Source organism: Phaseolus vulgaris, chromosome 9 (assembly GCF_051622355.1).
Source record: "Phaseolus vulgaris cultivar YP4 chromosome 9, ASM5162235v1, whole genome shotgun sequence".
Classification (NCBI taxonomy): Eukaryota; Viridiplantae; Streptophyta; class Magnoliopsida; order Fabales; family Fabaceae; genus Phaseolus; species Phaseolus vulgaris.
Genome location: NC_143506.1, coordinates 16,662,672 through 16,678,548, shown reverse-complemented (window position 1 = coordinate 16,678,548; position 15,877 = coordinate 16,662,672). Strand labels below are relative to the sequence as shown.

At 31.2% G+C, this 15,877-nt stretch overlaps 2 protein-coding genes across 3 annotated transcripts; both read left to right on the top strand.

Annotated features, from left to right (window-relative positions):
- The first annotated feature begins 1,267 nt into the window (after positions 1 to 1,267).
- LOC137822510 (uncharacterized) lies at positions 1,268 to 2,904 on the top strand. The gene has a single exon (XM_068627407.2). It carries the CDS (start codon positions 1,605 to 1,607, stop codon positions 2,718 to 2,720), a length of 1,116 nt encoding a protein of 371 aa, XP_068483508.1. The 5' UTR covers positions 1,268 to 1,604; the 3' UTR covers positions 2,721 to 2,904.
- Positions 2,905 to 8,131: 5,227 nt separating this feature from the next.
- On the top strand, positions 8,132 to 15,180 carry LOC137820949 (EamA-like transporter family). Of its 2 annotated transcripts, XM_068625303.2 has the most exons (9): positions 8,140 to 8,596; positions 9,702 to 9,761; positions 9,847 to 10,100; positions 10,794 to 11,008; positions 13,132 to 13,202; positions 13,286 to 13,384; positions 13,523 to 13,640; positions 13,724 to 13,859; positions 14,870 to 15,180. In XM_068625303.2, the coding sequence occupies exons 3-9, from the start codon at positions 9,852 to 9,854 to the stop codon at positions 14,930 to 14,932; spliced, it is 951 nt and encodes a 316-aa protein (XP_068481404.1). In that variant the 5' UTR covers positions 8,140 to 8,596; positions 9,702 to 9,761; positions 9,847 to 9,851; the 3' UTR covers positions 14,933 to 15,180. The 2 variants fall into 2 exon arrangements, with proteins under 2 accessions (XP_068481402.1, XP_068481404.1); XM_068625301.1 differs by having other exon boundaries at positions 8,132 to 8,596; positions 9,702 to 10,100.
- The last annotated feature ends 697 nt before the right edge of the window (positions 15,181 to 15,877 follow it).

Sequence of the window (15,877 nt, the reverse complement as noted above, 5' to 3'; positions counted from 1 at the left end):
ATATACAATTAAGCCATAATATAAAATACTTAAAATAAGTATATAACACATTAAAATATTGAATAAAACTACAAAATTTTCATAATTTATTTTTATTAATATATTTTTTAAATTCCTATTGATTATATTGAAAGCATGCATTACTACTATTAATTTAAAAAAAAAATTACGCTACATATCTATAATTTATAATCTATATCTATATATTCATTTTATTCCTATTAATTTTTTATTATTAATTTTTTATTTTTAAAATATTTATTAAATGATTAATTATTTTTATAATTAATTAAAAACTGTTTTTTTTAATATTAATATATTGTCATTTTATAAAAAACAGTTTTAAATTTTATTTGTGAAATAGTTCGTGAAACATAAAACTAAATATTGTTAACTTCGAAAGTTTTTACGTGAAGTAGTTGTTATTTTTTTTATCAAATAATTTTTTATTTCTTTTTTTAAAAGAATATAAATATAATAATAATAAAAATGAAAAATATGAATAAACACTTTTCATAAATAATATTTCGGTTAGAGATCCCATATCTACTAGAGATTCTGTTAGAGATCCCACATCTACTAGAGATTCTGTTAGAGATCCTAGAGATTCTGTTAGAGATCCTAGAGATTCTGTTAGAGATCCTAGAGATTCTGTTAGAGATCCCACATCTACTAGAGATTAGGGTTGTATATAGATGGATGCAAACCTCAACCTCATGAGCCTGTTTTATGAGATTGAGTTAACCTTAAAGTCCACCTCGTAATATGGTATAAGAGTCCACTTAGTAATAATTTCTATTTTAGAATATTTATAATTTTGAAAAAAATGCATTTCACTATATTATCTATGTGCTCTTTGATTTTCTTTGTTAGAAAATATTAAAAATAAGGATATAAATTAAACATTAACAAATCGCTCCTTTTTTTCAAAAATAAAAACAATGACACTAAATAACCTTTTAAAAAATATTAACAAAATTATAGTTCTTTCAAAAAGAGATAAATTATAAAATAGATAGAATGGTCAATTTCATCCTCCAGAATGTATGGAGAATTCAATTTAGTGATAAATTTTAAATAAATCAATATAAGTTTTTGAAACTTATTTTATACTGTTTTTTTGTTTTTTTTTACTTCAGATGAATTTCTACATGTTACTATTAGAATGTAATGCAATCTAGTTTCACTACATAATTATTAAAATATAATTTTGTTTTCTATAAATAATAATTAAATTACATTTTAATAGTAGTATATAAAATGTATTGAAAAAGAGTCTTTTTATTGATTTATTAACCCAAAACTAATTGAAAAATATATATACATTTCCAATCATTAACCCAATAATGTAAAAATGCTAAACCAAACAAATGAAAGGAATATAGAATGATTAAATTCATACCGAAGAGGAATGGTTGTTGGTTTGTGTTGATAATTTGGACTGATAGTTGCTATCAGTCACCACCTGATCTTCTTTTCTTGTCTTTTCCAATTTCTGTATTTTTCTTCTTTCTCCTTTCTTCTACTTCCTTCCACACTCCAAAACACACCATCAAAGCAAATCAACTCAGTTTCCTTCTCTCTCCAATCTCACACATATTATCATGGATGAACCTTCCAAATACCGCCTCATAACTCTTCTAAACACTCTCAAAGAAGCTTCTAAAGCCCTTCACACCACCACCAACCCTTTCTCCTTCCTCTCCCCAACCGATTCCAGCGCCGCCATTGACACGCTCCTCGACCTCGAAGCCAAGGCCCTGGCCGCCTTCTCCTCCGACCCTAACCTCCGCAACCTCTCCCGCCTCCTCTCCTCCCTCCCAATCCTAATCGACAAACTCCACAAGCACCGCGGCTACTTCCCGCGATCCCTCCTCCACCGCCACCTCACCAAATGCAAAATCTCCCACCTCGCCAGCGCCCTCCAATCCGAAACCCAATCCTACATCGACCGCGTCGCCGTTCGCGATCTCGTCGACGCGCTGCAGGAGCCGCCGTCGCGCCACGGCGAAGAACAGCGCCAGGTCAAGGCGCTTGTCGAGTTCCGCCAGAGGCTCTCGCAGGGCTTCGATTTGGAGTTCCAGGACCTGGTTCTACGCGCGAAGGTGTTCACGCTCTTGGAGTGCGTGCTGTTCGAGATGTCGAATTCGAGTTCGAAGCGCGTGAAAGAGGAAGCGGCGATGACCATAGCAGCGCTGGTGAAGTTCAACAAGAACGTGTTCGTTGGACTGGTGCTGATGGGCCCCACCATCAAGGCCTTGATAGCGATGGCTACGACGTGCTCCGTTCGCGTTTTGTCCTCGCTGATCAATTTCATTCGAAGCCCCTTGGTGGATGAGATTCTGTGCAGTGGAGAGATCCCTAAAATTATAGGGTTTCTGCGTTCGACGGAATTAGGGCTTCGCGTTGCGGCGTTGGAGTGCGTTCTAGAATTGGGATATATAGGGAGAAGGGAAGTGGTGGAAGCGATGGTGAAATTGGGAGTGGTTGAAATTCTAATGGACTTGCAAAGAGAAGGGTGTAGTGAGTGTGATTGCGATTTGGCGTTTGGGAATTGCGTTTCGAGGTTTGCGATTGAAGTGGAAGTGGGAGAGGGGTTAAGTGCGGAAGAGAAGAGAGAGTTTAAGTCAGAGATACTGAGAATTGTGAAGCAAGTTTCGGAGACTGAGGCAGAGTTTGCCACTGTTAGCGCTGAAATTCTGTGGGGTTCTTCGCCTTAACTTATTCACCTTTTCTTTCTATTCTTTGCTCTTTTTTTTTTCTCTCTTTCTTTGGTGTCCCCCAAGAACCAAAATCTTTTTGTTCTCTTTCTTCTCAGGTTTTGGTTCAGAATTTCTTCATGTCTATATATACACCAGAAAACAATAAAACAAAACTGAATTTTTTACTAGTATTGTTATAAAATCAGCACATTGCACTTTTTTTTTTTTTTTTTACCACCAACTTTTTAGATTCCTAGTAGGAGTATATCCCAAACTCTCAAATATTTTAAGGGGATTATTTCAAATGCACTGATTCAATCAGCTTGAGGTTTGGAACATTAGTATTGTTTATAGTAATAAAATTCAGAGTACTAACCCATTTATGTTCTTTACTCCTTATTTGGAGATTTGTTTCTCATATCATTCATAAATTGAAGAAGTAGAACCTAAAAACAAGTTTAAAATTTTGACATTATTATTAGAATAGAAGCATTTATTTGTTTTATTTATTTGTTTTTTACTACTAAAATTATATGTATATATAACTAAGATTATTTTGTTTGTTCTCTTATCTTTATTTTTTTATTTTTTATTTAAATTTTCAATGTAGTTACTTAAATTATTATAATTTTTGAGAATTTCAATGCAACTATTCATTCAAAATGGATAAAGTCTCCAAATCGTCTTGATTCAATCATGAATAAAAAAGAAAACTTTGAATTATTGTTGATTATTAATAGTGTTTGTATCAGTTTGACCCAGCAATATTATGGTTCAAATTGGTTTTAATTTAGATGTTCCAATCAAGATTTATGTTGACAATGTCTCTGCAATTAATCTTGCAAAAAAAATCAAGTTTTTTCATTAAAGAAGTAAACAGGTTGATATTCAATATCACTTCCTGCGAGAGTTGGGAAGAACAAGATCCAATTGTAATGCTGCAGATCAGAAAATCAAATTGCAGATATTTGAATATCGATGCTTTCATCAAGTTAAAAGATCTTATGGGTATGAAGGTTGTTCCAAATCAGAATTAAGGAGGATGTTGATTATTAATTCATATTTTATTACCTTTAACTTATTTATCGTTATTATTGCATTCATGGTCAGTTTACATGGATATTAGTATTTTTATTTTATAGCTTTCAGTAATTGTAATTTTATTATATATATATTATTGGAGTAAATCAAAATGCACGAATCAGTTTAACAATTTTGCAAATTCGTGCAATCACGTTCAATCAGTTTCTGAAACATTTTACCTTTTTTTATTTTCTTCAATTAGTTTCTACAAGTATTACCTTTATAAAAATAAGAATTTAAAATTTAAAATTTTTCCTTAAAATTATAATAAGAGTAGTTGAAGGGAGTGATAAAACGGATTCTTAATCAACCAATTAACAATAATCACTTTACTTGATCTCTAGGTCTAGTATTTAAAAAATGTAAAAATACTTGAGAAGTCACTCTCAAACACATGTCAAGTACAAAATTCGAAAAACATAGATGACATCCAACTATTTGAATTGGTACGGCATTTAAAATGTAAAGTACCCTTATGATAAACATTAAGAGGAAATCAAACATGAATGTTTGTTATTAATCAATAAAAAAACAAAAAATTATGAACTAGTTTTCTCACCCATGACAATTGTTGTCAGTTGACCTACATCGACGAAAAACTATTCAATCATTCAGTACTCCAATGTTTAAAATATTGACATTACACATGACCGTTAATACTGGAAAAGTACTCATAAACTCGATAATCTACCCACTCTTCCCTTAAAGGAATATCATTCTTAGTTTGTTCTTCCACTTCCTCGCCCAAAATGTTTGATGTCAATTGAGCGACATTGTTGCCCACTACCTCCCTCACCCCCACCCCCTTCCACCAAACAATACTCACTAACATACAAGGACTAACTCATATTATCGACATCCATATCACCCGTAAACACTTTCCTACTAGTATCCTAAATTCCTCTGAAAACCATGAAGATAAACTAATATCAGAATAAAAGGAAGACATCATTTACCTTAATGCATGAACAATTACTCAAAAATATCTTGGACTTATGAGCTATCAAAAAAATTGAAGAAAAGGAAAGGACGATTGTGAAATCTCCAAGAACTCCTATTTATATAGATGAGGGAACATTAGGGAAGCAAACCGTCATAACCCCAACCATTAGATTGATTCAAAACCAATGAATACAATTAAACAACTCTTTATATCTGACATGAATAATCCTCAATGCCCAATCAAAATGTTATAGAATCTTTGTAAGGTTACTCCCATTAGAACCCGGGAACTAGTAGGTCCCATAATAACTTGACAAAGAAACAATTTTTTCTTTCATTGTCCTTTACTCATGCTTTGGGCTAGTGACTATCTTGGGTCACCAACATCACTTCAGTGGACGCTTAATATGATTATAAGGTTGACCCTGTACTTGATCCAAGCTATATAGGTAGGTAAGTATGAGGCCTCCTTGATAACTGAGTAACCTGAGACATTCTAATGAAAAATACAGTGACAAAACACCAATGTTTGGAGCAACTGACCAAATACATGATCACTAATGTCATTACGACTTAGAAACGTCAACATCATGATTAGAGAAAACTTGGGCCTCCTCCAAATGTCCATATAAGTAAAGGCCCAATAAGATAGTATGAATAAATGAGCATCCCTAGGTAAAATGACTAACTTTTGTTTTTCGCAAAGGTTATTGTACTTTATTGTGTCATTGAATCTCACCCTTGAATACTTAATTGAGTGTCATTGCAAGTAATATCTTCTCCGAAAATGAGACTAAGAGAGAAATTGAGACTAAGACTCTGGGAAATCGAGATCGAGAATCTCATCTCAATACACTTCTCAATACACACACCTACACACACGCAACAAACATATCCATGCACACCACCCATACCACCCACACTCATCCACCCACCCACATACAAGACAAATACAAAAGACTAACAACAATACATTAAATATATTTTAACATGTTTTATGGACAATACATTAAATATATTTTAATATGTTTTATGGACAATAGATTGTTTGAATTAAAAATTAATTTAAGGAAATTTTCGATGTTTTTAATTTTCAAAACTTTATTAGTCTAGAAAATATTTAAGTGTTTTGAGTTTTTTTAATAATTTTATAATTGAGATAACTATAACTTTTAATGAAATTATTTTGTTTCAAAGTTTAAATAATCTCAAATAAAAAATATATAAGTTCAAATTTATTCTATTGTTTATAAGGAGAGATCTATTTTATAGATACTAGTTTCTTATTCTCTTCATCTTAACTAATTTATCAAATTTTAAAATTTATATATTCTTAAACTGAATTCAAGTAGATATTCATTTATTTTTTTACTAAAATTTTAAATAATTTTATTGATTACCGACTATTTTAATAAGTTACATTATTTCTTAATAGACTAATTAAGGACATAAACCTACACGTGATACAATTTATTAAAATCAAAATGTGCTTACATTATAAAAAGTAATATAGTGACTCGTTTAGAATTATAATAAAATATAAGTAAAGTTACTTATTTCATTCTTCAATAAGGCGTCTCTGTTTTATTACTCTTTAGTTAGTGTGAAAGTCAACAAGGATGAGTTAGTTGAGTTTAATTTATCCCACAACACAATCTGATGAAATAAATCTGAGTTAAATTGAATTTCCCTTGTTGTTTTTGAATAAGAAACTCAAATTGAATGAATCAATAATTGATTAAAAATATTAATATATTTTAGAATTTAAAAATAACGTATTTTAGAATAAAAAATTAATAGAAAAATATTCAAACAAATATAATACTAAAAAATTAAATAAAAACTGACATCTTGTACTTCATAACTGAATCTGAAAAGAAAAATAGAAGAATTTAAGAATTACTATTGTAAAGATGAAAGTAGCATTATGTTAGTCACAATAATCTACCTCGGAATGTATCAAAAGCCTGATATATACATATAACATTGTTCACAATTACAATTAAAAACAAAATACGTAATCAATCAAAAATCAAAACATTAGATATTTTAAAAAATTAACTAATATACAAACTGTTCTAGTTAATCTTAACTAAAACATTTAATTTTAATTTAGTAAAAAATAGTGATTTTCAACTTAATTGTTTTACCTTTTCAATCGGACTCTCTTTTCTTATAATGAATAATGTCCTTTTTTTCCCTCACAATCTGATATTGTTTCTAATTATATTAAAAAATTATCACTATCTCCTGCATATCCAATTAATTTGTAAAATCATTTGTTCCTTAGCAAGAAATAAATAATTTTTTTCACTATTTTCACAGCATAAAAAATATTTTACTATATAATTATATTTCGTCCATTATCTCATGAAAATATACACGATTATGTATAACAATAAAAATAAAGTGAGTGTATAATATGTAAGGATTTAGAATAACTCACAAATATATTTGTTTATTTCAAGAACAATTGAGATTACTTAGCCTACAAAGTACAATTTCATTTGTTTAAATCTAACTCACCACAAAAAAAAAAAAAACTATATATGAGAGAGCAAGATTACTTAGATCCATTGATTTAATATTTTACCCGACCAAGATTTATTTATTTTTAAAGAAAAGAAAATAAATGTCAACGTAATATCTAAATCTTGATTAATTCAATTTGAGTTGAAGAAATTGAAATATAAAAAAATTGAAGGTAATAAATTGAAATATATAAAGCTATAAAATGAAATATAAAAAGAAATTAAGATATTCAAGGATAGTTTTTTCAAAATGAAGGACATTTGCACAGCAAGTTACAGGTCCCACCATTTTCTTTCTGCACTCGCTTATATTCGCCTGTATCCGTGTGCATTTTACGATTTATGTGTCACCTTGATTATTTGATTTCAACCGAGTACAGGTTGTCGGCAATACGAAAACGGAAAATAAAAATCCTCGCATATTCAAATGTGCATATAAGATGTAATTAGAATTAGCTTTCAAGTCTTATTATTTTTAGGGTTAGAAAATTAACGTTTTTTTGCTAATAAAAAATGTTTTATATGTATTTACAAATTAAATTATTTAACTAAAGATTTAATTTAAGTTTAATGATTAGAATTCGATTTCGTCAATAAGTGGTAACGTGGTAAAACCATTTTTCTTAATGCAAAAAATCATCTCTGATCAATTTAATTATTTGCTATACGAGTATTTCGAAAATAATTTATCAAAACTAAATGACTATTATTTTATTATTATTATTAGGTAAGATAATATTCATAATCAATCAAATGAGATATCATCTTCACCTTTCCAGTTTTATCAATGGCAACTGCCAAGTAACTGGCACAGCTAAACTATTTTTTAATGATAATTACAATTTATTTGATTACAATAAAAAATACCATAATGTCTTGTCACATTTTTAAACATATAATTTCTGGATTAGAATTGAAGACAAAGTTGTTGTCCTTTTTTTTGTGAATTAAAAATAGTAATTTGTGGAATTGGTAGGGAGGTGGTACTGTTCCTAATACTGAATACCGTGACCGGTGAGGAAGATTTAAGGAAGGTGTTAACAAATTAGAAAGGAACTTAATTTTAACGTTTTTCTCAGAGGCTTGGCTTTTCGGTGGTTACAAGAATCCTGCACCCACCACACACCTCGCTTTGTTGTGTGGCGTCTTGCTCTATTGTAAAGCAACGCAAAGATTAAGATCTGGTTGGGAAATTGGTGTGGAAGAGTACGGATCTCGCAGTTTCTTTGGTCCATCGGGGCATAGTTTGTTTTTGCGATGGGTTGGAGATACAAGGCTGGCTTGTTCCTCATAGGAACTGTTGTTGTCATTTGGGTTACCTCCGCTGAAGTTACCCAGGTACGAAAGTAAAGCAATTTTGTTCTTATGTTTTTTTTTATGGGATTCCTACTTACTATCATTGATTCCTAGGCTATGATTATTTAGAAATAGTTGAATACCGATCACACAATCAAAACAGGGTGCAAAGTAATGTTTGACTTGATTTGACATGATGTTCCTAACCTCCGCAATCCTGGGGTAGTGTTTTTTTTTTTTGGTTATATAATGAGATACAAGATCTGAACATGAGCGGCTAAAGTGCGTGCTTGTATCTTTGCGGGCACTTGAGCTGCATGCAAATGGACTTCGAATTTTTCGGTTTTGGATCCCATTTCAACCCTTCTAATCTAACACACTTGGTACCACTTGAGTTACAGCTCTTCTGTAAGGATCAGCCTTTTTATCATTTCACGCTATGAAGCATTTCAAACTTTATAATTCAATCATGTAATCCCACGGTTGGGTATATTTGGGTAAACTTCTTTGTAAATGCTATTAGGATTACAAAAAATAAGAAGGAAAGATGAAGTAAAACTTTTCAGAAATTAAAACTAACTTATGCATTAGTTAAAAACCATCTATTTTAGACAAACTAATATGAAAAAGAATTATAAAGAATCTCTTATGAAGAAGTAAATTTTAGTTTATGATGAAGTTCATTTCATTTTCATTTTTTATTTTTTTCTTCTAGAAGTTAAGATCATCCAAACAGACCCTATGTCCTTTTGATGAAGTGGAACAATTACTAGTATATCAAACCTGAAAACATTTGGTCATCATGGTTTTGAGTAAGTTAGAGTTGCAGCCCCGTAGCATACAATGTCTCCTTGGTTATTTGGGAGAGGGTTGGGTTTGCATTTCCAATCATAACATGTGCCCACAGGTGGAGACTATTGGTTGATGATTTATATTTGTATCCTATTAATACTCTTGCAACAAAACTTATGATTCATTAACTGCACATGGGGAGATTGTATTTTTTCCTAATACCCCTGTAGTTTTAATCCTGCTTAAGGGGTATCTTAGTATCTATTTATCTATTTAATGTTACATTATCATGAAACAATTTCAGCCACAGTTTTATACCTGTGAATAATTTTCTGTGCAAAATCTTTCTCAACAGGATATTTTTACAGATTATAAGCAGCCATTTGCAGTGACATATCTTGGAGCTTCTCTTATGGTAGTTTACCTCCCAATAGCATTCATTAAGGACTGGTTCTGTAACTTGCTTAAATCCCGCTCCTCTAAAAGTGGTAAAAATGCAGAGTGCATGGATGAGTTTTCTGTCAGGATTAACTCTCCTCTCAAAAGCAATGGAGTGCAGACAAACTTTGAACTAGAACTGGGGAGTGTGATTCGCAAAGATAGTGATTTAGACCTTTCAACACTTTCAGAAGTAAAGCCATTGGTAGCTAAATATAATGACAATACTAATGTGCTAAAGGTGGAGAAAGAACTTACTGCGAAGGAAATTGCTGCTTATGGGTTTTACATTGCACCTATCTGGTTTATAACAGAGGTAACTGCAGAGTGATATCACTATTCTGTTTTGTTGTTAAGAAGAACAAAAATTGAATTATTCTCTGTCCTAAGAGGAGGCTGTGAGATTGAGTTGACAAGATGTGACATTATATTAAAATCATATCGGTTAAAGTAGTAGATGTTTCCTTTCACTATAACTCTTAGAAGATGTTATATGATTTATACTAGCAATGCAAGACACAAACACACCACCTTTTATAATCTCTTTGTGCCAGTGATCTTTCTTGTTGATAAGTTGATATTGCATAAACAGATTTTTTACACCATACTTGTAGATCAATGCATACATATATTCTATACACTAGGAAAAACTTCAGCACACCTGACCCCTTCATCACTCTGGATAGATAATTCATATATAGCACCTAAGTCTAAGTTCACTTGTCCTTGAGTTAGTTATATGCCTTGCCATATTAATCATATTGGTAGAATAAGATGTTTCCATGCTTCTCATACTTAAACATTTGTATGTTTTTGGGAACAGTATTTGATTGATTCTATGGAACTTTTTTTCAACATGTCTTTCTTCATTTTATACTTTTTATTCCTCTTCTCTGCCTTGATGTTTCTCAATTGTGAATGCTGAGCTTTGTTGTTTATTCTGCTGTTTCTATGACAACTTTAGGGAAGTGGCAGTGGTGCTTTATTGATTATTTTCTGTTGCTTTCAGTATCTATCAAATGCTGCCCTTGCACGAACAAGTGTTGCAAGTACAACAGTATTATCATCAACTTCAGGACTTTTCACACTTTTCATTGGTGCATTTATGGGTCAAGACTCTTTAAATGTAGCAAAAGTAGTTGCTGTCTTAGTCAGCATGGCTGGGGTTGTTATGACAACAATGGGGAAAACCTGGGCTGCTGATGAATCGCAATTAAGTGATGGGTAAGCTTTTTTTTTATCCTTTTAATGGTCAACTCACATTTAACAGATGTTCTAGTTTTAGCTCAACAGTGGCTAGTGGGTGAAATTAATGCATAATGTAGTGGGAGCTAGTCCACATTCATCCTACTTTATAATCTTGCCCTCCTCTCTTTCATATAACACCAGATGAGGAAAAAATAAACATTACACTGAATTGCATGAAATTAAATTTTTCATCTTTTTGTTGAAGAACTTGTTTAAACCTTGGTTACCTATTCTTTGCTTTCATATAATACGAGATTAGGAAAAAAAAGAAAAATTGCACTGAATTGCATGAAATTAAAATTTCCATTATTTGTTAAAGAACTTGTTAAGATCTTGGTTACCTATTCTCTGCTTTCAAATTTGACAGCAATTTATATTTTGACCCTCTCCATTCCTCCAAACAAAATGACGCTTAAAGAAATCATTGTTGAATGTTGATGAAGCTTTCATAGTATTTTGGCTGAACTTTATTGCAGGTGTTTTAAACTGCTCCATATCTTTACACAAACTCCACCTGCAACTAAGGGTATATTCATTGCTGGGGTCATAAGTTTAAGACCTGGGTCTTATCAGATCATTCCATTTAAGAGTTTAAAGAAATATTTTTAAACTAAATTTTTTTTATCTTCAAAGTAACTCTTCTTCTAACAAGTTCAAAGAAATATATTTTTAAAGTGGAGTCTTATAAAACACTTATGTTGGAATAAAAGTTACCATGATGTCTTGTAGGGTCAGAAAGTAAATTAAGATCTCATACAATAATCTTACAATAGAGATTATCTAAACTAGGCTGCTCCAGAGAGTCCTATGACCTTACTCATTTAAAGTCTGATTTGGCCTAGCCTATTTAAGAAAATGACCAGAGTTGGGCTTCTAAAAATGCCTATTAAATAAATAGGCTAGGCCCAAACTGGTAAAAAAACTTATTAATTATAATAAAAGTTAATATATATATATATATATTATAATTTTATATTTAATATTTAATAAATTAAAATCTCATATCATAAATAAAATAATTATTTAGAATGAAGAATGGATTATCAAAACTCATTAAGTTTGCATTTTATGATTAGACCAATTGACATTCTTAACTTGTTGGCATATTTAAAATTTGGCTTGTAGTAATATAGAGAAGACCTCCAAATAGATTAATAGGTTAGACCTTAATATTTTTATAACAGGTCATGCCTATTTATGTAAAGCCTAGGTTGGCCTGACTATTCTCACACCTATGTCTGAATTTTTTTTTGTCATTATGATGTTGAGTAAACTCCTTAAAATTGGAATTAATAAGAGAAGAGAACATTGGCTGTAACTGAAAAGAAAAATTCTTTTTCTTGTCCATTCTCAGTCAATATGAAAAACTTAAAGTTCCTATGTAAATGTGACCTCATAGGGTTGGAAAGGGCAGCCCATTTGTAGATGGCAGGGGTATCTAACTGAACTCTAGTTCAAATTTAAAAAATTGAAAAGAAATAATGTGATTGGTGAACACAAAATCCTAAGGGTTAGTATTATGTTACTAAGTCATGTCAGCCTCAAAATTCTGCTTAATAATCACTAGCTGCATGATCTTTTTAGTGGCTTGTATAAGAACGTTATTGGCTACCTTTACAAATAGAAAACTTTATAGTACAATACAAAATATTATTACTCATATCTTCAACTCTGATTCTATTATTTACTCGTAATTATATGAAAGTTATAGAGTAACTTAAAAAATCCCCATAAATCATTCATGTCAAAATGACAGGAAAATCATTGAGGTAAAAAATATAATTTCAGCTGATCTTTCTTTGTCCTGCTTTGTATTTATTAGAAATATATCTTTCTGTGTATGTTCGTTGATGTATGTGTCAAGGATGGGACTGAAAAGATCCTATGAAGTGATAAAAAAATAAAGATAATTATTTAAATTATATGGCACAACTTTAGGGAGTAAAGTTCTTGTTTTTTCATGACATTTCCATTATCCTAGGATGCTGTCATCAGGACTGTTCTTAAACTGAGACTGAGTCTTATAAGTAAATATATTATTACACCTTGTTCTTTGTAATGCTTTATTTGGGACATTGACAGTTTATTTTTGTGCTCAGCAATGGAAAGCACTCTTTGGTTGGCGATCTTTTTGGAATTCTCTCAGCTATGTCATATGGCCTATTTACAGGTTAAGCAATATCCCGACTGTTCTGTTTTTAATCAGATAATTTCGATAGGTCATGATCATTTCTTGAATCATTACTACTGCAGTTCTTCTCAAGAAATTTTCCGGAGAAGGAGAAAGAGTTGATGTGCAAAAGCTGTTTGGGTATATCGGATTGTTTACCCTAGTAGCACTGTGGTGGCTTGGTAAGTTTTTGCTTATTAATGTTTTTGCAGTTACTCATGAATAGCACACTACTTTATGCTCTCATTTATATGTTGAGCATGAAAGACTATAAATTGCTGCACTAAAAGATTGCTAATTTTCTTCTATACTTCCCTCAGTCTGGCCATTGATGGCCTTAGGAATTGAACCCAAATTCAGCATTCCCCACTCTGCTAAACTGGACGAAGTGGTTCTTGCAAATGGATTTATTGGAAGCGTACTCTCAGACTACTTCTGGTACATGAAAAGCCTACTTTCAAATTTATCGATTCAAATCCTTGTAATTACTCAATATCTTAGCTATTGTTTCATCTATCCAGGGCACTTTGCGTTGTATGGACTACTCCCCTGGTGGCCACTTTGGGGATGTCACTCACCATTCCTCTCGCTATGGTGGCTGACATGGTAATTCATGGTCGACATTACTCAGCTGTATACATTCTTGGCTCAGCTCAGGTATTATCTCTAAAGATATCAACTACTTGATCTTTTTTAGCTGGTACCTGTGGGAGGATTTTGGTTTCTATTTAGCCAAATGATAAAAAAAAAGATCCATTTGCCTCTTGGTGTCATGATGATCCTTGCAGTTTAATATCTGTTCAGATAGTTTATATTTGCTTCCCTGCTTGTTTGTTTGGACATGTCTATATTCATGAGGGGTTGGTGGGGGCATGTTTGTGGGGGATTGCCTGCTGTTGTTCTCGTCTTTCACAAATTCTTGTGGATAGCATATTGTTAAATTCTATCATGCTTATGAGTTATGTTGCTTGGCAAGTAACTTCAGAAAATGGATTTCATCAAGTATACCCCATTTTCATCTCCAATTTTGGCACGCATTGTCATGTCAGTTCCTGCACTGAAAAAGCAAACATGAATACAAGTCCTTAACCTTTGTTTTTGTTGTCAGACAATTGTGTCCTCCGATTTGTCCAACAATAAAAGTCCCGAAACATAAGACCTTTGTTAGGAACTAATTTGACTGACAAAATAGACATGAGACATATTTTGCACTTTTCTTATTTTATTTTAAGGACTAATATGATGACCCATGCCAAGGTTAGGGACCAAGTAGGAATGAAAATGACGGGTTTCCTCGGATTTCGTGAATGGCTTTTGATCACAACATTGTGATTTGGTTTAGTATATGGATGGATTAACTTATTTTGTTGTGATCAAAATGTTACTAAAAGAGCTTCTAAAAAAAGGCAATTTTCTTCCAAAATTAATCAAACTGAACACCTATTAATGATGGTTGCGTTGATCGACATATACGAGTGATAATTATTATTTATGTTTTACCTTATGCATGCTAACTCTTGTGTGTCATTCTGGTTTCCGCTATAAAAGTAAACATGTAATAGGAATTTTTCTCCACCAATGTTCTAACTACTGACTGATGGAGACAAATCATTATCAGCAATTTGTTCACATATTAATGCTGGAATTGGTTTGGAATTGAGCTGCAGGTATTTGCAGGCTTTGTTATAGCTAATCTTTCAGACCGGTTGACGAAGAAGTTGGGATTGTAGCATATTGTTTCTCTGTTAATTTTTTTCCATAGTTGATTCTTTGTTCGGTCCATCATCCCTCCATTGTTCTGATAGGATGCTGTACCACGAGACAATGTATATCATAAATCAATGCGCTGAATGGTGCTGTAATTTTTTGTGTATATGATTCTAGAGTGAAGTTCATGTTCTATATAACATTATAGGTTGGCCTAATGTAATGAAGCCTTTTTTTACATTTGTGTATGCAATTTTTTTCTCCATCTAAATATTTGTTTTGGAAATTTTATTGTTGAAATGGAATTTTGTATAAAATGCTTAAATTTATGAGATTATATAATAAGAAAAATTAATGTTAACGACTCATTTAATAATCATGGACTGTAAACGTTCTGTCTTGACGACTGTTCTTAAATCTGAGGTAATATAAAAAGTTTACAAAAAAAGAGAGGAAATTTTCCAATTAAATTATCGTATTAAAAATATTCATAGATATTTAATGGCCTAAACAATATAAAAAAAGGTATTAAATTTGCATTTTATTTCATGTATACGTGATATTTAAGAAATAATAACTCATTAAGATCGACCCAACTATAAGAGATTTAGGTAGTTTGGTCTAAACGCACAAGTTTAAATATTATTATTGCCTTTGAATACAAAATAAAAATAAAAATCCGAAACAAAGTTAAGAAGTGTTTTATTATCGATGGTTTACTTTAATGAAGTAAGAAAATATGAATTTATATACTTTTTTTTTAAAGAAATAGTGAAATAATAACCGATAATGGTAATCATTTTTGTATATAATCTAATAAGAATATTTAGTTATATATATATATATATTCTAATAATATATAATTCTTTTAATAATTATATAAACATGATTGATTTTGTTTTAGGGATATCATAAAACTTGAATTGATATAAAAAATATTTTTTTGATTAATGATGATGAAAAAAATA